This window comes from Camarhynchus parvulus, chromosome 7 (genome assembly GCF_901933205.1).
Source record: "Camarhynchus parvulus chromosome 7, STF_HiC, whole genome shotgun sequence".
Taxonomy (NCBI): Eukaryota; Metazoa; Chordata; class Aves; order Passeriformes; family Thraupidae; genus Camarhynchus; species Camarhynchus parvulus.
In genome coordinates, this window is record NC_044577.1 from 19,540,206 (window position 1) to 19,563,576 (window position 23,371).

General features: G+C 35.9%; 1 protein-coding gene across 2 annotated transcripts in view; it reads left to right on the forward strand.

The window, feature by feature from the left end:
- Positions 1 to 21,524, forward strand: part of LOC115905621 (sodium channel protein type 1 subunit alpha-like) — a 90,106-nt gene extending 68,582 nt beyond the window's left edge. Inside the window, exons 22-27 of one of the 2 annotated variants that reach the window (XM_030952062.1) lie at positions 8,152 to 8,433; positions 15,008 to 15,061; positions 15,391 to 15,528; positions 17,157 to 17,261; positions 17,625 to 17,895; positions 18,259 to 21,524. In XM_030952062.1, the coding sequence (XP_030807922.1) occupies positions 8,152 to 8,433; positions 15,008 to 15,061; positions 15,391 to 15,528; positions 17,157 to 17,261; positions 17,625 to 17,895; positions 18,259 to 19,427 (2,019 nt within the window). In that variant the 3' untranslated portion in view covers positions 19,428 to 21,524. The remainder of the gene's footprint in view (positions 1 to 8,151; positions 8,434 to 15,007; positions 15,062 to 15,390; positions 15,529 to 17,156; positions 17,262 to 17,624; positions 17,896 to 18,258) is intronic. The other variant, XM_030952061.1, reaches the window with a different exon arrangement.
- The last annotated feature ends 1,847 nt before the right edge of the window (positions 21,525 to 23,371 follow it).

Below are 23,371 nucleotides of genomic sequence, written 5' to 3' on the forward strand. Positions count from 1 at the left end.
GGGTTTATAATGTCCTGCAGGAGACATGTCAGTGATATAAAAATTTTGCATTCACTAGAATGGTAAGCAAAATCCACTTGTTAGAACTACCAGCCTTGCAAGCACAAACTACAGGAGGGTGTCACTAACGCAGGGGTTTTTACAGCTGCACTGTAAATGATGCATCAGTAGCAACCATGTTCAGTGTAAGTTCAGCATCTCATCTCACACTTAAGAACTATGTATTCACTCTCAAGGAAGTGAACCAATAATTTCTGCAAATTTCTCTTAAAGATAGAGGAATATATTTTTTGATCTAAACATCATGCACTCGGAAGGACTTTTTGAGGACTGTGATCTTATTCATTAACTTTGAGTTTTGAGGAAAATCTATTACATGTTTTGTGTCTCCTGAAAGGCAATTTAAATATTTATAAACTTTGAAGTCTGTCTATATAGATGTTCGTAAATCATACAGGAAATATCTTAGTATGTTTTAGACTGTAATTCTAAATAAGAAGAGAACTTTTGAAGAGTTACCTTATACAATTGAAAATTATATCATTTTTTTCCAGTTTAGTAGTTGTTGTATCTTACAGAAAACCCTTACTGGTAGCATCAAAATTTTAAAAAAAATTGAATGGGATACATAATATAGTTTGCATTTTAATTGAAAATGTTACAGGGCACGTAAAAGTTGATAACATTTCATTAATGCAACAAGGAGGGCAAGAAGTTGGGTTTTTTTAACTGCATACTGAAATACAAAGATACTATTCCCACGCCAAGTAACTGCTCTGTTTTCATGCTCATGTCTCTTTACAATGTTTACCAAGTCTTTCAAACTAATGGAGTGATTTATTGCTTGGCAGATAATTATTTTATTTTATAATACATTATGTGAAATTATGTCTTTTCGTCTATAGTGTCTTCAAAAGTACTTTTGCTTACTTGGTTTCTGGTGAGAAACAGAATCAGGCTGCTCCAGAACCTCATCTTCTGTTAAATCCAACAGTGTAGCTTCCTTTTAATAGACTGTTATGTGAATAACAAATGCTAGTGTTGCTACTTTAAACAAGTTAAATTTTTTTATTGAAGCTAGAACAGAACTTCAGAGTCACCTAGTTCAACCTCTCTGCTAACAATTGTTGCATTCCGAGATATAAACTCACCACCCAATAGTGGCAAATTTCTCCAGCACCAAGTGTTAGAAAGGTAGTTGGTGCATTATTTGAGAAAGTATTTTGCTTTCCTTGAAGACAAAAATCACTATGAGAAGCATTCTCCAGACAGGTGCACTTGTACAGTAACAGTTACAGAAAAGTAGAAAATACAGCAATTGTCTTGTTCAGGGAGTGATTTTCTTATTCTCTGACACCTTTTATCTCTTACTTCAGCTTTATTTGCTCATTATTATTCAGACTAAGATTTACTTGTAACTCCTTGACAGCTCTCTTTGGTTCTTTCCACCTGCCTGACTTTGCACACTCACAGTTAAGTCCAACTTTTTTTTACAATCATTGCTTTATATGGTACTGTTCTAATAATCTTCACTGTATATTCCCAATACAGTCTTCCTTTTACTCAAAAAATTGAAGACACTGTCATAAATAATTTTTTTCAATTGGTTCACAAAAGGTGCTACTCATGCCTAACACTGACAAAATGCATTCATTGTTTCTTTCAGGAAACAACATTTTTACTTTTTTTAAAATTGATTTAAATAATAGTATAGTCCCACCATCATAATTTACTTCTCCAAACTTTTGATATACTAATTTTTTAGTGATCGTGACTTAAACATTAGTTTATATGCAAAAAGAAGGGAGTTTTTATTTTTTCAAATTTCTTATAACTTTTCTAAAGATTTTTCTAAATGTTACTTAATTCTGACCTTACATAATCCTAGGTCACGTCATTAAAAATAAAATATATGAACACATAGAATTAGGGCAAACTGTGTAGCAAAAGTAGAAACTAGTTTTTTACGCTATGCCTATTAACAGCAAAATCCATTAATTGCCTGTAATTTGGATTAGAAGATAGGTAAGAGACAGAGCCAGACTCTTATCAGATGTGCAAAAATGGCAACAGGACAACAGCTTTAAGTTGGTTTAAGGGAAATTCTTACTTAATAGACGCAGTTTTAGGGAGTGTTGTGGTTTAAATTTTTTTATTTGTGGGATGGAGGTGTTTGGTTTTCATTTTGGTGGGGGTTTTGTTTGGGATTGGGATTTTTTTCACTGGGATTTTTTTTTTTTTAGTCAGGTAAATATTGGAATAATAGCATGTAGTTAGTGGATTATAGATCAAACATTCATATTAACACAATGCATAGTGCACCACTCTGATTTCCATTTGTAGGACAAACTTATGAAAATTAGTTTCTAGCAAAAAATCCATTGAGACAAAATACGAGTAATTAATTGAAAACAAGAAAGTTTTAGTTATTATTCTACATTTTTAGGTTCCTAGAATCTAAAATTTCTTCTTGTTCCTCCATAATGATTGCTTGGATCATGTCAAGTAGGTTGCAGTTTCTCTCACAGATATACCTAATTTTCATTTACTGTTGCCTCTACAGCCAGTTCATAGCTGATCACCAAGCACATGCAGCATGCTTCTTCCCAGGGTACCACTCCAAGCTATTCAATGACAAAATTTCTAGTTTTGAGGTAAAAGAATTATTGCAATCTCTCTCTCAATTCCTTCTCTCTCTTTCTTCCTTTCCTGTTCTGTCCTCATCCGCTAGACTGCAATATCACATATGTTTATCACCTGATATAAATATTGATAAAATGGGATAAATTTTTATTATTATCTGTGAATAAGATTCCCATCTCCAACAGTGCTGTGGCAAAGTGCATATACTTTATCCTTTCACTATAAAGAACTTTTATCCTTCAATAGCCATTGTGTGAATCCACAGGTAGCCAGGGCAACCAGCAAAACACAGCTCAGATGCAAAGAGTAAATTTATTTCATTACCTTGCCAACAATGCTGGGAGGCAGAGACACACAGGTACACAAGGTCCCTTAGGGTTCCTTTATCCTTGTGGGGACAAATGGGCCAGCAGCCTGACCCCGTATATGAAAGGGCTTTGTGCATGCACAGCTTATCACAAGGCTGCGCTTTTTTGAGCTCTCTGTCTCCCAGAGGAGGCTCAAGCATGTCTGTGAGAGTGTATTATGTCTACACAGGAATTCTGCTTCTCAAAACAGACAAAGGATAAACAACACTAGGCATAATAAATGGAGTTTTCCTACACAGACATGCTCAGCATTCTCAGCTGCAAGTCCACTTTGAGAGAAACTATTCCCTCCTCACCAAATCTTCCAGTTTAACCTTTCCCTCCCAACAGCCATCTTCAATCCAAACCCACATATGCACTCAGATGAGACGTGGTATCTTATGTGGGAATATTTTTCCTGTACTGCGTTGCCAGTTATCTTCCTTCATGGGCACCTCCAAACCTCACACTAAGCACCTGTGGCAGAAGTCCCAGAGCCTCTGCTCAGGGTCTCTCTTAATCCTCAACGCTGGGCCCTGTTTTTTATTCTGTCTGCTGGCCCTCAGGTCCACTACCTCCATTCCTTTTGTGACAAACATTTTCAACTGACTCAGCTGCTCCTAAATTAAGCCCCATAACTGTTTCCGCCAATCCCACTGACTTTCTGCTGTGTTATGGTTTGTAGAAGAGGCTCCTCTAATTTCAGAAAAAAGCAGTTTCCATCATCAATTTTACAGTACTAGGGAGAACAGAAAGCCATTATTACAGCATCAGATAGTTAATCTTCTTGATTAAGGGGTGGGGTTTCTTCATGGTCTGCCTCAGATGCTCTTTTGAGCCCCTGCCTGGGATAGTTATTGTATGTTTACATACAGTTACTATGTCCTTTCTTCCCTTGCCTCAACTCTTCTACATTTAAAAGAGAAAACACTTGTCTGTTACTTGATACCCACTTGGTCAAGTCAGTGTGGTTTCAGAGTCTTCTTGACTTCGTTGTGTGTTGTCCTCCAGGTCCTTCACTGTGAGCACGTGGTAAATGCAGATCCCATTGTCACCTGTGCCTGCATCTGTGTCCACTCATGGTGTACCTCCTGCCATTCCAGCAGTCTTACCTATGTGTTGCACCAAGAATCCAAACCACTGCTCACTTCTCCATCTCTCACTGCAAATGTTCTTTCGGGCAGCTCTTTGGGAACTTTTCCTATTTAAGCATAAAATTACAAAGTTGATACCTTCCAAGTGGAGGCAAACAAAGTACTTACTGATTTTGAGTAGAAAGAATGTTCCACTCACAGTCCTGTCATTTCCTTTTCCATCCCAAAGATGGTAACTTCCTCCTCGTTTGCACCAGGAAGAGAGTTAGGAACTTCTTCACAGAATCTGCAAAAGTTATGGGAAAAGTGGATAAGCACTACTAAAGAATTTTCCTTGTTCGTTTACAGATTTCAGGAGGCCATGAATATATATATATATATCCATTACTCAGCTCCAATGTAGGAATTCCTGGAAAGTCTGTGGCAGCTGAGGTGTCAGGATCCATGGAAAATACTTTCCCCTGGCAACTAAAATACATTTATATCTCACTGTGTGTTCAGCTATGTCTCCCATAGCAGTGGTCAGTCTAGTAAAGCTTCCTTATATTCTATTCATACAGCAGGGATAAGCTGATGTTTTGTACAATCCTCATTCTACACATACTAACAGTTCTGACAGCAAAACTGATTTTTTTTGTCCAGTTTTTACTGTTTTCTTTGGAGAGTTTTTCAAAAGAAGATACAAACAGCAGCCATGAAAAACATCTGGATTACTAATTTGCCTTGACAGAAAGTCATGTTGGCCAGAAGACAGGACATACAATTAGTATTGCAGTAATTCTCTTATATATGTCTGATATTGGAAGATAAATGTTACATAAATTTAAACACAAAAAATTCTGTATATATATATGAAATACTGCTTTATTCTAGAGGAGTCGTGATTTCCCACAATGATTTTTTTTTCCCCTGGATGAATGTTGACTGAAATGTAAAATAGTCTAGAGCTCCTTTGTCTTTTTAGGCATCAGTATTGCTTCTCACTTGTTCTTACTGCTGTTCCACCTACCTGAAGCTACAGGAAGGTGAACAAGCAGAATCAACTTGGGCTTTTGCAGCTTTGTTCACTGGAGTCAGCTTGACCAGCAACATCCTAGCCTTGAGGAAATGCATAGGTAATTTATAAAACCAAAAAAAAACAACTCTGCAAACGTCTTTTTCCAATTTACTGACATTATATTCTGTATCAAGAAATAACAGAAAATAGGTCCTAGAGAACAGCCCCTTTTAAAAGAAAAAATACATTTTGAATCATGTATATCTGATCTAGATTTAAAGACCAATCAAAAAATAAGAGCTGTAGTTGCCAACATTCTTTTAACCTGCTACAGACTCTTTCCAACAAGATGAGAATGGCAATTTTTATTTGCTAAATTAACTTATTAAGAAATGCTAATTGACCTCTTTTCTGCATTCAGTTCACTTTTCAATTGGTTCTCCCTTTCTTCTGTCCATTTGCTGTAACTTATGTGTGTTGTCAGTGTATGTATGGGCGCAATCTTGGATCTATATTAAGTTAATGTCCTGGTTATCCTGAAGATACCTCAGCTAATTCCTAAAGCAAATATATAAAAAAAAGTAAACCAGAAAAACACTGTCAAGGCAATTACCTCCAACTGTATGTGTTGAAGAAATTAAAGACATCTTGCTAAGGAGGAGTTTACAGTCAGCTGAACATCTGACCAATGTGTAACAATAGGGTTTTACATTATAAATATTATAGGGGTGAGGTTCAACACTGTTGAGGAAGAAAAATCAAACAGAAAAAAAAATGCAAACACAAAACAGCTTCTAAAAGTTTTAATTTTCTTTTCTTCTTTTCTTAAAAAACCTTCCAGGGGGCCTGGATAGCTCAAGGGGTTGGTAATAGGATACAGAGCCTTTCATCTCTAGGTCACCAGTTCGCATCCAGGCCAGGTCAGTAGTGACCAAAAATTATTACCATTTGATGGGTTTTCAGTGACCTGTATGAATTAAGTTGTTGGAAGCATTGTTGGAACAGTTGCTGGAAGCTGTTCTCTTTTTATCCAAGAAGATGTGGCTGATCTTTCCATAGTCTCAGTGGTGAGACTGCATTACCTGTTCATCTAAAGATTATCAAGTGCAAGATGCACTGAGGCATTTTGTAGAAATCCTTTTTTCTACAACTATTATCAATTCATAATTGTTGTAACAGTTATTGTTGCTGTTATTATTCTGCTGCCTGTTCTGGATCTGTGCTGTGGTTCAATGGTTGTCAGGGTTGTTATAAAGGTAACTGCTACAGGCACTCAATTTTTGCAAAACCATTCTTTGTGTGAGCAGAGTTAACCTTAATTCATTTGAGTTGCAGAACTAAAACCCCATCTTTCTTTCTTGACATCTTTATTTTCAGGTTTTTCATCAAGAATAACAGAGGAATTAAATCAGTGTAACACATTTGGAACATTTTTATGAGTGGGGGAAAAAAAGACAAACACTGGCTGGCCTAGAATTTCAAAGCAACAATAGCATAATGCAGTGTCATAGATCAGGTCAGACTTGGAACAAATTTCAGAATTTCTAATTCCATTTCTAATTTTTATGTTGTTCTCAATTCCACAAAGCTAAATAGCAACAGATTTATTACTGGGATCTTTTCATCACCAAAAATACAAGCAATAAAAAAAAAAAAGGCGTTACATTTGAAAAATAAAATTGTGGTTTTATAGAAGAACAGGATTATTCTGCTACAGAAAGGTCCCATTTCTACTGCCTGGCAATGGAGGAGAACATTCTAATTGAAAAGAAAATATGCTCTGAAAACAACATTTCTACCTAAGATCTCTAAACAGGTCCTGATCGCTGGCCATATAATTTGGGAGGAAAAGGGGAGGAGGGTGCTGAGTGACAAATAACACAACCACAATATTCCTCTTCCAAAGGCCTTCTAGAGGCTGTGAAATACAGGTAGTAAGACTGAGCAGTTCTGAGCTTGCTCACAACTATGTTGGTAATGGGGAGAATGCATCAATATTGCAGGGAACAGAGATGGACTAAGACAACTTAATGTACTCCAATATCCTTGCCAATCCTTTCCTGCCTTGCTGCAGGACTTAGATTACTGAAAGTCAGAACCCTACTTCATATTTTATTTTACCTTCCTACCAGGTCCCAAAAGTTTACAGAAGAAAAAATGTAAACTTTTAAATAAAATACAACTTGTAAATGAGAAGCTGGAATTGGACACTTAAGGAAAAATAATTGCTCATCACAAAAGTTTTGATAGGTCTGACAGACACATGTGATTAATTTCTGTATATATCAGAAAAATGCACTTTTTTTTCTGCATAAGATATATTGACATCTTGCCTGCAAAAGTCTGAGAAGGTAACCCCCCACAAAAGTAATTCAAAATGCAAAATCAGAAGCCCTAATTATATCCTTTTTTAGATAAATGAAGGGTATTGCTAACTTAATTAATGAAACAACAAGACTGGAGCTTGAAATAAATTATGTTGATTCAAGTAGACACATATTGCAAACCTGTCTTGCTTTTGTATACAAAGAAATTAATCTTTGTTATAATCTTGCATGGAACGATAAGGCAATAAAGTGATGTCTTTAATTCGCGCATAATTCTTTTATGTAGAGCTTAGTTTCTAGATTCATGGCATTTGTATTTCCAGCTTAAATTTCAAAACTATGTTGATCAAATCCACAAGTTGCCATTCTGCTTTCAACATTTTTAAGCTATAATTTCATTCATTTTTAGAATTTTATTATGTCTACATTTTTCATTTAGCACATTTTTCTCTTTTATCTCGAACAAGTCAGTGTCAGGCATCATCTTATTACTGCCAAATCTTCTCTTTTGTTTTTCTATTAATTATTTTCATTATCTCACTTATTTTCTTTTAATTACATGTACTGATGTTAATAATTTAAAGGAATGGTGCAATGCTACAGTTATTAATATGCTGCTTTAAAATTTATAGTACTAGTTTCAGAATAAACTTTTACTAAGGAATGGTGAAACAGTATACAAAAATGTATTGCTGTAAATATGCTTATACTCTTTTCTCTTTCCCCCTGTATTTGTGTACTAGGTGGTTGTGAATGCCCTTTTAGGAGCAATTCCATCCATCATGAACGTGCTTCTCGTTTGTCTTATATTCTGGCTAATTTTCAGCATCATGGGAGTAAATCTGTTTGCTGGGAAGTTCTACTACTGTGTTAACACCACAACTGATGAAAGGTTTGAAGTCGACCAAATCAACAATTTTAGTCAGTGCGAGGAACTCATAAAAAACAATCAAAGTGCACGATGGAAAAACGTGAAAGTAAACTTTGATAATGTAGGATTTGGGTATCTTTCTTTACTTCAAGTAGTAAGTGATCACTCTTTATCTACCTTTTCCTGTTTATAAGCAGTAGTGAAAAGCAATTCTAGTAACAAAGAGACAAAACATTTACCTGATTTTTATCTGTGACTTAGTAGTTCTGCTACATGGGTAATTGATTACTCTTTTCATCGTAAGCAGCAAGTAGAGTCTTCTATGATGAATAAAGAATCCTCAGGACATCTAATGAAACAACTTCCTATTTATGATTCCCTTTGCGGTCCTTTAACTGCTTCTAACTTTTGAAGTTTCTAGAATTACCCTAGAGTGGTATTCAGGTATCTAAATATTTTAAGTTTTCCAGTTGCCAGGGGGAAAAAAGAAATCTCCATTGGTGAGATTAAGTCACAAAGAATTCCAGGTAATAAATCTCATCTCAGGTTTGTGGCTGCCACCAGGGCAGATCTAAAAAGAAATTTCTTATTCAGAAGAGAAATAAGAAAAGAAAAATAGCACTTGATACTATAATCTATGAAATATTTTCCTGATACTTCTGTGCAAAAAGATTTCATAGAGTTTATTTAGCAAAATCTGAGGGAAGTAAGAAAATATACACAGAGGTACCAGAAGATTATGCCTTCAATATCAAAAATTGAAGGCACAACACTGTCTATCTGTGTATTTTGAAGCAGCTACCAATCTTACCCAGCTTTAATCAAGAAAATGCTGGGCTTTAACCCATGTTGTGTGCCTTCAGCAACTTCTATGCTTTTTTTTTTTTTTTTGAGGTGACTAAATCTGCAGTATCTTAGGTTTAATTTTTGTTGCTTTTAAATAAGTTTCTGGATTTTATGTTGTTTATACAAAATCTCAGTAAGACAAATCATTAACATGATGCAGTGGTATGGACATTGTCCTGCACAAGGTCTAAAACAGTAGTTCTGAGCAATGGGAACTGCCTCTCCAGCTAATACAGCACCTTACCTGTGTGACTGATAAGTCTGTTCATTTAATTTCCATTATGATTCCTCACTTTACTGTCACATCAGAAAAGAGTGGAGAGGGACCAATAGTATTAGGAAATAAAATACTGAACTGAATACAATTTGATTTTGATAACTAAAGACTTTAAGTACTTACTTTCTTTGCCTTCTTTATGAAGTCTACTCACTCAGGGAGTCAAAATGCTTCATTACAGGTGTTGAGGAGAAACAAGACATCAACACATCTCTTTCCAAGCAGTTTGCAACTCTCCTTCTAGTAGTAACCTGTTTTACTCCGGGACACAAGTCCTTATTCCAGGTTTCAGTGTCCTGGCTATGCATAGACTATTTCATCTTCCATTTATTGAAAAGACACAAGTATTTCCTTACATGAAGGCTTAGATTCTTAAATGATTGGATTTTTTGGGAGGCAAATGAAGAGAAATTTGCCAATCATTCCCACAATTCCAAAGGAAAAATTCATCTAGACCTACCACAGAGGGACCTAGCTCTCATGGAGGACAAGCCTGATTGTTTGTGCAGTATCTACAATGTAAAGACCTTGCAAGAGCATGAGACCCTCACATAATGATGGAGGATTTTTTGTGTGAGTAGAATGTCCATGACAACAGCACTTAATTTTTCTGTATTGCTAAAATGCTTGTAAAATCATCAAGACCTTTAGGTTTGACATAGCAGAAAAAACAGGGGCATTTCTGTCATTGAACAAAACATCATCCCTGCATCTTTTAGGGTTTGGTAAGTAAGCCAGTAGGAGTGATTTTGCAGTTATGGAATTATAAGAGCCCTAGGACTGAGAAAGATTAATATCAGCTTGATCTCCAGTTAATGTATTAAAATGTAGAGACTCTATGTTTTTTCACCGTCAAGAAAACAAGGCCACAGTTCATAACTGTTTGAGATTCTTACATTGCTTTCTCAATCAAGAAAGACTGATAAGGTGATTTTCTATTTGATATATAAAGTACTTTGGATCAAACTCTAGAACAGGCCTCCAAAGCCATCATGTCAAAACAAACATGAGACTTGAATAGGTATGTCATAGCCCTAGATTTTCCTACCGTTCCTAAACAGTTTGCAGCAATAGAAAGAAGACTAAATGCTAAGGTATGACTCAGTTAGAGGTATACATTACTGTGTCAGAAACAAAGATAAAGCTATTGAACGTTTAGGCCTAAAATTATATACTGAGCCTGAAAAATCTGATTATAAAACCATGGTTACAAGTGGATATGCTTTCTTTTTGCCTGAAGTGAGCGTTAATGGCCTTTCTACTGAATTCATTTGGTTCTGCACCTCAACAACCTCAAGCATAGACTTTTAGTAGTGCTGGACCCGAGAAAATAACCCCAAGGAGGTCAATGTCATTTTTCTAATAACAATTTCTGTAAAGAGTATCAGTGCATGAATTACTGATACAAGGCCAGGAGGCTAGAAAATAAATACAGAAAGCTTCCTCTTATTCCTCATTATTTCCATTCTCCATTCTGCCCTCTGGCTCACGGCCTTTGAATCAGCCAAAGAATGCTGTAAATCCCTTCAGCTTTTCTGGGTTACAAGAATCATAACCTTACTATCTGTATCACAAATTGGAGTGAATACTAATGGAAGTTAGAACTATTTTTATGACAAAAAATCAAAATGAAAACAAGCCAAAAGAACTTCAAACCAAGGCACCGAGGGCCTTATTATTCTAGAAAAGACATAAATGAAAAACGGTGAAACTGTGAAACTTTTTTTTTATGTCTCTGGCAGTATATGGGTCTGTTCATCACAGAAAACTTTTTTTAAAGAATGATATGGAAAAGAAACATATCTATTTCACACAGAAACACTCAAAGGCAGAGAGATAATTTCAGAAAGAAGTATTCTGGGCTCAAAAAATGCAAATGTGTGATAGTGACTTTAAGCACAAGGAACTCTCTAAAAAGCTGTTGAGTTTACTTGGCAGTGCTGGTGAATGACTTTTTTGAATGAGGAGCCTAAGAAAAGAACATTACCTAATTTTTTCATTGATGTATCCTGGGTTTTTTCTTTCATGGGAGGCATTTTTGTGTGGAAAATCTTTAGTATTATATCAATGTTATAATTCTTTATGCCCAAAAATACAGCCTAACAATACATGTCATTGATAAATCCAAGTTTTATGGACTTTGTTGATCAAACTGTTTTCCGGAATTCTTACATAATTTGAAGTTGGAGTATCATTATTCATACCATCAGTCATATATAAGTACACATTTCCTCTATGAGAACTTTTTTCTTCTATAATATAGCATAGATCATATTGTTTTGTCTGGATCTTCAAGCTTCTTTTTTTCATTTCTTGGTCTGAACTTGCTTGAGTATTTCTCTGTCCCTAAAGAGAAGCATCAAAGCAGAGACACATCTGCTGGAGAAATTCCTTTCAAAATTGTAATGCACCAATGAGTGAAGAGGAAGAGGTTGGTGTACACAAAGAAATGTGGCATCTGCCCTGATAGTTTTATGGCCTTATGCCTTTTTACTTGAACCTAGTATTTGGATTCTTGGTAAGTAAACCTCCCAGAGGCCTGCTTTTATCCTGCTGACCAGGATAAAATGTGGCAAACCAGCCACAAAGCACAATATTATACTCTACTGTTACTAATATCAGCAAGACAACACATCTCTTGAAGTGTATGGTAAAAAAATCAGAAGCTGAATTCTAAGACTTAAACTTTAGGGTACTTTCAAAGTTCCAACAGGTTAGTATTTTAAAAGCAAGATGCTATTGTATCTCCAAAAGGGAATGTGAATCTTTGTGGTGATTTTTTCTGGTAAAGAAATTGAGTGGTAAAACTCCAGCATGACTTACAACTTCATAAGAAATTATTTATCAGAGGGAAAAAATCTATGATTTTTTACCAATAGTAAAGGAGATGGGGGATTTTTGTTTTATTGTTTTTTTTAACTACATTTGAATATGCATTTGAATGTGTGTCATTGAAATCTCCTTGGCAGAAAAAAAAACCTTGGAAGAGATGCTGACTTCAGTTATACTGCTGTAACCTTTGAAATCAATTAATTACTCCTGATTTAGTGTTACTGAGAATATACAATATATTTTATGTGGTGATATGCAAAATGGAAACTAATAATTTGATCTCTTGGTCATTTTCTGTGTTATTTTCTTTCAGGATACAAAAATACACAAATGATACTTTATTTCTCTTAAAGAGAAGACCTTGCAGATAAATATAAGCAGGTCTATGCATCTACAGTAGAAAAATGCTTTCACTGAATAGGATATCTTGACTCTCTTTCTTAATTTCTTCAAAATTTTTAATATCTTAGGGTTTTATGAACCTCATTGTGGAAATCCTAAGATAGCAGTATGTTATATTTCTGTTTTTCCACCCCACACTCTTTTCAAGTTTCCTTTTTAACAACAACAACAACAACAAAAACAATAATATAGCTCAATTCAGCTGAGCTGTATTCAGCTCTATTTCCTATCACTTGTTAAAGGGTACTGTTTGTTTATAGTGCAGTACTTTAATGATGATGGTGAAGCTTAATGTTTTAAAATTAGTCTATCTTTTTTCATTTACTCTACTTAGTCTAGGCTACACCAATACATTTGCAAAAAAATAAAAAATTATTCTGTTTTGCCTGGAGAATGATATGCAAAGATCACCATGAGTCTGAATCTGAGGCAACAGCACACATTTTGCACAAGTGCCACTCCATCATTGACATCATATTTCTGAAGTAAAAGTCTGCCCATTATTTTCATGTGGTGTGTCAGACCGAAGTGCTCATTTCAAGTCATGATATTCCAAAAAATGTAAATAGTGTACCAAGACAGAAGCAAAAGTAGCACTGTAAGACATGGTGTAATCATCTTGCCCTATTTAGACCTTGATAGATGGAATACTGAATCCTGTTTTGGTTGCCATTGCAAGAGATTAACTAGTGCAACAGAGCTCAGAGCAAAATAAGGAGAGTGATCAGAGTTCTAGAAAACAGGAGTTGCATGGGAAAATTGAAGGAACAGTGATCACTACCTAAAAAAGAAGGAAAGCAACAATCAATTTGCAAAAAGTAAGAGATGCTGCATGAAGGTGATTCCTGGAGTTCTCCAGATATGTAATGGCTATGACAAGTGAGTCTTAAATGGCAACAGAAGGATGTAAGCATTAGGAAATAATAAAAGGAAGTGCCAGAATACATACTTTTTATAAGGTTGTGGTGTATTCACCATTAAAAGCCTTTGAGAACAAGTTAAGCATATATTAGTAATCACATAAATAGACCTTATCTACCTCTCCCAATCCCTTGCAGTCCAGGTATTCCGCAAGGACTTTATATTCTTCAGCTGACTGCTACTTGTTTCAGATTTATTCTTGATTTATTGGTCCTTTGATACTACATTTTGATTTCACCATCATACTGTTAGTTGCCTGAGCTTTATATTTTCTGTCTTGACCCCAAGATGTGAAAGTTGCTGCACATTGGATTTGCATCTAAGTGTAATCATGCTCTTTTCAGTATTCCACTGTTCCAAAAGTGTAAAGGACCTTTCCTTTGAGAAAATAATTTCTTCTCATTTTAAGTTCACTTTAGGATGATGCCAAACTGCTCCATGTCCTGCATAAAAAAAAAAGGTTTTTTGAAACTTCCACTAGAAATGAAACCTGATGATGATGGTGATACAGTAAAAAACATGGATGAGTGTTGCATTCCTGATTGTATCCTGCAACTAGTTTCTGTGGCAAGGAAAATGAAGGAACCAATGATCTGCAGTCTTGTTTTGCAAAATTGTAATGAGGATTAAACAGCATAGAATTATTTCCTTTTTTTTGCTCTATTTTTGGGCACAACTGGCCAAAAATTTCTACTTGGAGATGTTCCTTAAAGGGACATCTCAAAGGGAACTAATTGCCACAACAGAGTAAATTACTTTCTGTTTCGAACATTCTGATGAAGCAATCTACACCTCACTGTCAAATATAAAAATGTACAGATTCTGGGCAGAGGAAATACCTCCAAAATTTCAATAAATGCTGTCATTTATGAGGCATAATAAATATTCAATGCACATGAAACACTTCCCACTACTTTATCTCAGAATGTATGAGACATCTAGGCTCTGTAAAGCACAAATATATTATATTTAAAGTGAACATAGAATTACTAAACCAGGTAAAATCCTTCAATGTATAGTCTGATTATAGAAAAATACCTTTTTTGAGATGATCAAATTTTTGGTTCCATTTCGTTGCCACCTTTCTGACTTGGGACAGAGGAACTACATCTTCGTCTTAACTGGTGACAACTCAGTTACATAAGGCTATACACCCAGCTGTACATAGCTCTTGCAGTTGACAGGATTTGATGAACTAAAATGCCTTCTATAACTTTTGTTAATTAGAAATTAGAAATAAATTAATCCTACTTACTGTTTAAAATGTTCATATCTAATACAAAGTAATGGGATACACAGCAGTATATCTGATGAGCAGCTGAATACAAAGCCAAGAGCAAAACATTTTGGAAATCTAATGCTACTAATTATTTCTGGTGCTGTACTGAGTTGCTGGAAATTATTAAATGAATTGTCTTTAGAATGCTTAAAAGGTGTGTACTGTTTACAGGCCACATTTAAAGGCTGGATGGATATTATGTATGCAGCTATTGACTCAAGAGATGTAAGTACTGCAAATATTTTAAATTATCTTTTTTTCCCTGAGGTCTGTCTATCTACAAGTGTGTATTTATCCTAAATAAGCAATTATATCCATACAATAGAATGAAAAATGAGTATGAGATTCTGTGGTAACAAAATGTGGGCAACTGAATGCAAACTGCCAGGTGCTATCAGCAAGAGGTAGAATAGAAAAAAATATATTCATATAAGTGATAGGAATATTGTTCAAATACAAAATACTGGTGGCACTTTGTGCAAGGTTGCCACTTTTTTGGTTGAAATTTTCACATGAAGTCTTAGGAATCATATTTCTCTTTTTTTTCCCCTTAGGTGTTAGATCAACCCAAATATGAAGACAACTTGTATATGTACTTGTATTTTGTCATCTTTATAATTTTCGGGTCTTTTTTCACCCTGAATTTGTTCATTGGTGTTATTATTGACAACTTCAATCAGCAAAAAAAGAAGATAAGTATTGTTTTATTTCTCTTATAAAGATATTCTAAAATAACACATTTTTGCAGGTGCATAATATATGGAAAGTACCCACATAGCTTGTTCAAAATTGAAAAAGCTGCAATATGTTATGACAAAATCATACCTGCAGTATTCGTTAAGTCATAAGATTTTTCATTTAGTGAATGGAACAGATCCTGCTTTTGTCAATTCCCAGTTTATTCTTCCCCAAGTCATCTGCTTTTTCATGACTAAATTTCATGAAGCCTTCCTGCATGATCCAACCCCTTAATTAGGTCCCTACATTAAAGCATTCATAATTTCTTGGAGTTTTTTCCTTCTTATTTTTAGTTATTCTCTGAGCACACAAAAAAACCAGCTAGCTGAAAATTAATTACATCATCCAATTAAAGATGATGTTTCAATGATCCCAAGTATTCAAGTTCTACTTTGTGGCACTGAAAAATCTGAAACTTTATAGAGCAGGAGTGGTTTGTAACTATTTCAGGACCTTTTTTTTATTATTTCACAGTGCAGATGTAGATAATCTCACTGGTACAGATGGTCTGAGTAGGAAATGCTTGCCTTTAAAATTATTTTCTGTAAATAGATAAAGCAATGAAAGCTCAAGGACCAAAGCAGCTAAGAATTAAAAGTTTATTTTTACTTTACTGGACTGCATTACTTTCTTTGGTTTTATGTTAATAATGAGAAATACTAAGCAAGATTTCTGGATGCTGCACATGTAGAAATGTAGAGGTAAATGGTCAGGGAGCCTGTCCAGCTTATGGTCCATGCATTCCCACATCTTCAAGCTTCCCACACAGTCATCCACAAAGGGCTGTATCCCGTCCCATATGTGCATTGGCATTCCTGGAATTATATGTCTGCAAGTATCTCTTATCTAGGAAAAATTTTGTTCAAGAGGTATGGGAAGTCTCATAGATTTTCATTCAAGTTGTCTCTAACACAAGCTTGCTAAGGATTTTGATTAGAAATATGAAAGACCCATAATTCCTTCTTTATGTTCACTGTCAGACTTCAAAGGCAGGTTCATGCTTTTGCTAAATAGAACACAGAACTAATCAAAATAAAAGATTTAAAAGAGAGTATTTTGCTGTTAATAGTACCAATCTTCAATCTTCAGCCAAGTTTCTCCAAAGTCTAATAATCCATCTTCTCAAGAACCTTGAAGACTTTGGGCCCTAATGCTAATGTGATTGCAGAACTAGAGATACCTAAAGCACATTTCTATACTGGCAACCTGACTTTGTCTTTTTCCTTTGTTTCACTGCAATCACAGTTGAGAAGTTACAGTATTAAGCAGCCCAGACTATCTGAATTTATCTCAAATACTCTTTACTGTATCTCGTACTATAAAAGAAAAGAGGTAATGGAAATGATATCTTGGAGTTCCTGGAAAATAACTGTAAAAAAAGGTTGCTTGCATTTTTTTTTCTTGTTTTGAGCGATTCAATACTGGAAGTCCAGATTTCTAGACTAAATGCTTAGACTGTAGACAAATGCATTTGAAAGCTAAGAGATTTTTCCCATTTAATCTTCTTGATTTTTGACTCACTCAGTTTTCTCAGCACTGCATATAAATGTGATTATAACCAGTTCTGATTTTATGTTTTTACTTTGGAGGTCAAGACATATTTATGACAGAAGAGCAGAAGAAATACTACAATGCAATGAAAAAGCTGGGATCCAAAAAACCACAAAAACCTATACCAAGACCAGGGGTAAAATTATTTATACACATCAGATGAATAGCTATTTACAAAGAGTTTTATTGATACAGGGAGAGCAGAAATATGCCAATTGAAAGTTATCAGTAACCAGGGCATTACTCAGCAGAAATGGAAAACAAAAATAAAACAAAAAAAATATTTTTCACTTACAAATATTTCATATATGAATATGCAATACAGGAGGCCGAACTAAGTTGTTGTATTTGAGTACTCAATTAGTAACTAGTGTACACTAGTTACAATTTTATTGAAGTCTTATAAGCCTTACCGCATGTGGTTTTCTACTTTCTTCTAACAGGAAATATAAATAAATTACAGTTTGTATTGGATGTTTATTTTTTCTTTCTTCCTCAGAATAAATTCCAAGGAATGGTCTTTGATTTTGTGACACAGCAAGTATTTGACATCAGCATCATGATTCTTATTTGTCTTAACATGGTTACCATGATGGTAGAAACTGATGACCAGAGCGAAGAAATGGAAAATATTTTATACTGGATAAACCTCGTGTTCATTGTCCTTTTCACTGGAGAATGTGTTCTGAAATTAATTTCACTTCGCCATTACTACTTCACTATAGGCTGGAACATTTTTGATTTTGTGGTTGTAATTCTCTCTATAGTAGGTAAGTCTTGTTAATTAAACTAAAAGGAAGGTAAAATGAACAGGAGATGAACTTTTACTTGAACAGAGCTATATGGTGAGCTTTTGCCATCGCAAGATTTACAGCCAAGTCATTCAGCTTTACATTTTAATTTGTAATTTAGCTAGACCAACCATCAAAACTGTTATAATCATCCAACATTTATTGCAACAGCAAATATTAAGTATAACTGCTAAAACAGAAATTATGCCAGTGTAATCTACAGAAAATCTTTAATTGCTACATAAAACTGCCAATTTTAAAACTGTGCTTCTAAATTTCTATTGTGATGTGGAGATTAAACGGTAATGTACTTTGGTTTTCTTTTCTTTTTTTCTTTTTTAGGAATGTTTTTGGCTGAGATGATTGAGAAGTACTTTGTGTCTCCCACACTATTCAGAGTCATCCGGCTTGCCAGGATCGGTCGAATCCTGCGCCTCATTAAAGGCGCTAAGGGAATCCGCACTCTGCTTTTTGCTTTGATGATGTCTCTTCCTGCTTTGTTCAACATTGGGCTGCTGCTCTTCCTGGTCATGTTCATCTATGCCATATTTGGCATGTCCAACTTTGCCTACGTCAAGAGGGAAGCTGGGATTGATGACATGTTCAACTTTGAAACGTTTGGCAACAGCATGATCTGCCTGTTCCAGATCACCACATCCGCTGGCTGGGACGGTTTGCTTGCCCCAATTCTCAACAGTGGGGAGCCAGACTGTGACCCCAACAAGGCTCATCCAGGAAGCTCTGTGAAAGGTGACTGTGGCAACCCTTCTGTTGGGATTTTCTTCTTTGTCAGCTACATTATCATATCCTTTCTGGTAGTGGTGAACATGTACATTGCTGTGATTTTGGAGAACTTCGGTGTTGCTACTGAAGAAAGCGCTGAACCCTTGAGCGAGGATGACTTTGAGATGTTCTATGAAGTCTGGGAGAAGTTTGACCCCGATGCAACACAATTCATGGAATTTGAGAAATTGTCTGATTTTGCAGCAGCACTTGAGCCTCCTCTTCATCTACCCAAACCTAACAAAGTCCAGCTTATTGCAATGGATCTGCCCATGGTGAGTGGTGACAGAATTCACTGCCTTGACATCTTGTTTGCTTTCACAAAGCGTGTCTTGGGGGAAAGTGGGGAGATGGACGCCCTCAGAATACAGATGGAAGATCGGTTTATGGCATCCAATCCTTCTAAAGCTTCCTATGAACCAATTACGACTACATTGAAACGAAAACAGGAGGAAGTGTCTGCTGTTATAATTCAGCGTGCTTACAGACGTCACCTCTTAAAACGAACAGTAAAACAAGCTTCCTTTATCTATAACAAAAATAAAACTGAAGGTGGGGCTGGTCAGGGTATGAAAGATGAAATCCTTATTGACAAGTTAAATGAAAACTCATTTACAGAGAAAACAGACATAACCGCATCAACAGCAGTTTGTCCGCCTTCTTATGATCGTGTAATAAGGCCAGTCAAAGAAAAGCATGAAAAGGAAGATAAAGATGGTCAGAAGTAAGAGCAAATAGCGAGAAAAATCATATATGTGCAAAATAGTTCATAGCCTGTAAGGATCGTGTGTTTGTGTCAACAGGACTCCTGAAGGAGGTCTATGCCAAACTGACAATTTTTACAAATATACTGTACATTAAAGGTCAGTGCCTATTAAAAGACAGTGACCCCTTGTCAGTGACTGTGACTGTGATAAGAAGAAACAACCTTGACAGGAGGTTACTGTTCTCACTACCAGCTGACACTGCTGAAGAGGAGAGAAAAATGGCTACACAGACTGTAGGGACCAGTTAAAGGGGTGTGAAACCAAGTATTTGTGTGTTTAGCATAAAACAATAGGGTAACTCTATCCACTGTTTGCATTTCAACTGCCACATACTTCATATTTTTACAAAATCTGTGTTGGTGGATTCATCTTGTTTTTATTCATATGTTGTTTATTATATGTGACTATTTTTGTAAATGGGGCTTCTGTTGGGGAAGGGAATTAAGTACACCTTTACAGGTACAAGGGCCAGGTGTTCTATTATACAACTAATATACACACAGAAATTATTTGCATGAAGGCATGCTGCACTTATAGATCATGCATGAAAATAACATTAAGTCACAAAGAACAACAGATTTTTTTAGCACAGTGTTTCTGGAAAGGAATAACAGACTTTGAGGTGCTTAATTAATGTATTCATGTTGTTTCATGTTCAAACAAGTCTTAGTATGCCTGTAAAGTCCTCTACAACTCACAAAAATAGTAAATATGGTTTACTTTTTGCACAGACCATTAAGTTTCAGAAGGTGCAAACTTCTTCCTAGGTCTGGAGTCACAGATTTTGTCTTTGTCAAATGTCTTTATGCATACGAACACTAAATGAATCTGCCTCAGCCCACCAAATTGATCAAAAAGAGCCCTCTATAAAGTTGTTCTGCTTTATCCTGCAGTATTGTTTAGCCATCTTCAGCTCTCAGTAAGGTTGATGTTGTACATGTTAATGAAAAGCCCTCTGCTATGTAAATAATTTTTAACCTGTGGTGCATGTTTGAGCAAACAGATAATGACTTTAGCACATTTATTGCATCAAATATGTACCACAATAAGTGTAGTGTGCAAGCATTCAACAGGTAAAATAATGTATTATCTACCATTATAGATAGTTTGGATGCAATCCAATGCATGTTTATATTGCCTATGCTGCTATTCCTTTGACTGTCCAGGATTCTTAAACATGGGAAGCCATACATCAGAGCTAGATGAAATAAACTACTCAAAAAGACCTCATTCCTCCATACCATTGAGCAATATTTTGCAGCTATGTAGGAGCTTATTTGTTTTACATTTCTGAATTTTCAGTGAAAAGCATATAGTGTATATCCAAACTGTACAGATGTTGAAAACTACTAAAACTGTTGAAAATAATGTTAGGATTTTATAAGCAAATATAAATACTGTAAAAATCATTTTATTTTATTTTTCAGCATTATGTACATAAAACAAGAACTGAATTTTATCTTCAGGTTAATGTCACAACATTTTTGTTATTTTCAGTCCATAGCACTTTTTCACAGAAGAACTCCAGAGAACAAGACATAACCAAATGAATGAATAACTGTAGGATCTTATTTTTTACAGTATTTGCCAACATATAAATAATTTCTGCGAAATAAGTTCATAATTTGCTTCTAAAAAGCTAAGTTGTTTTTTTTTTATTTTCACAGATGGGAAAATGGTCTAAAGCTCAAATTGAATGTCTCAGCAGTGCCTGCATCATAAGTTTTCAGATACAACCTTTTTTTCAGAGAATCCTGAATCTTTTTTCATGTTTACTCACAGATTTTTTTTTCATTCATGCTGCACTAGAACAGTTCTAAATATTATCTAGGGTCCACAATATTTTTTCACAAAGAGAAAGTAGCAAAATTGTATAATCCAATCCATCAGGACATTTTATGTTTCTTACACAGGAAAATTAAATATAGATTACTTTTATTAAAATTATTGACTAAATCTGTATTAGTGAACTGCATGCAGGAAAATGCTATTACCCTAACTGATGCTAAAGAACATTATTAATGCGTCAAAATAATAAAGGTTACATTTTTTATTGTACGTTCCTTTTGTTTTTATTATCTGATATTAATATAACGAAGGGGATGCTTTTAAAACACAGAATGAGAGGATACTGAAAACCTCTACAGCAGCTATACTGTTCTTCCATGTAAGAAAATCCTTGGGACTTGCTTGTTAGTCACTAATTAGGAGTTTCTTACTTGATGTGTGTTAGACAGTGAGCATGATGCTTCTGCATGTATCAGTAGCTCTGCCCTGAGTGACTCCATGCAGCAGCTCCATGCAGTGGGTGCACAGCCATTGCACACCAGAGCTGCCCTCAGTGTGTCCCAGGAGGCTCTGAGCACTCACAGGAATGAGAACTGAGCGTTCAAGAGTTTACAAAGAAAAAATGAGGACAGAAAATAGTACTAGATCCAGGAAATTCCCCAGCTTGGGTTGAGAGCTAGTTTATTCTTGCTGGGTGCTGTTCACAAACAGGCTACAGAGCATCTCACATATGAGTGCATTTCTGAAAAAGGTGAAATGGTGTTGGAATGAATAAATCATTGATCTTTTGCTCAGGAATTTTAAAAATCTCTCTGGAAGCACCCCATTCCTAGAAGCAACCAGATACCAATATGGGAAAACCAAATGCATCTAGAAGGTGGTCCTGTTCCTTATTCTTTATCAATTGCTTCAGTGAATTTCTAAAAATATTAATTTTATATGTTTACATAATTTTATATTGCATTTCCCTACAACTTACAATGAAAACAATCATGGGTGAATACTGAACTTCACATGAAACCAGTTGATGAGCAGCTATAGTCTGTATGCTTGCTTAGTGGCTAATGCAGAAATAAAATTTTATAGCATTTTCCCTGAAATTCATCAACAGTTTTTCAAGGGAAGGAAATTTTTCTCTGTAAAATTGTTGTGAAATACATTATGAAAAAAAGAGGTCTACAGCTTTGATTCAAAATACCTAAGTATCAAAATGAAAAGATAAGTATTTTCAGATTAATACATGGACAGAATATGTCTTAAATGGTTACCTTAAAAAGTATGTAAAAAACCCCAACTTGTTTCTCATACCTCTAACAGGTTTTAAATGTTAAAGAAGCCTAAATGGTGGTTCAGAACAAATCAAGCAGAACTTAAACACAGCAGGAAAAACAGAGGATTGTCTTGGCCAACAAGGAAAGCCAAGAATATTCATTGCACAGTGCTTCTTTGGCACCTTCCTGATGCTGGGGATGAGAACTTGTGACAAAGGAACTCCACATGTGATGGACTTGCTAGGAAGGGTCACTCTGAGCGCTCTCTGCCGCAAGAGCCGAGCAGCGTCTCCTACAAACTCCGCGCAGGTTGGATCGCGCTCCTTGTTCCCGGTGGCATCACTGCCGGCTTTCTTGGTGGACAGGCTGTGCTCCCATTCCAAAGGAATGCTCTTTAGCAACCTCTGTTTCTGTGTCTAGAAATTATGGCTGAGGGTGCTTTCACTTCCAGAGGAAAACCGTACTTTTACTAGTCTTTGCAACTCTAATCTTCCAGGAGGAACAAAACGGGGGGTGGGTGTTTCTGATTTCACCTTATTGCTATTGTATTTCTAAGAGAAGTGCCACGTAACTTGAAGTGCTCAGTTACACTATGAAACGTATGGAATGTGGGCCGCTTAGTCGTACGTTCAGCCAAGATAGGCAAGGAAACAAACCCATTCCAAAGTTTCCGTTCGGCATCCCGGCGGCGAGCGCTCCCGAGGCACGGCCGGCTGCCCGCCGGCAGGGGGCGCCAAGGCGCCGGCAGCCGCTCGCCCGTTGGCTCGGGTTCGGCCCGCGGGTCCCACCCGCCGCCTTCCAGGAGTTTCTCTTCCCGTGTCTCTCCCGCCTCCTTCCCGCCCAAGC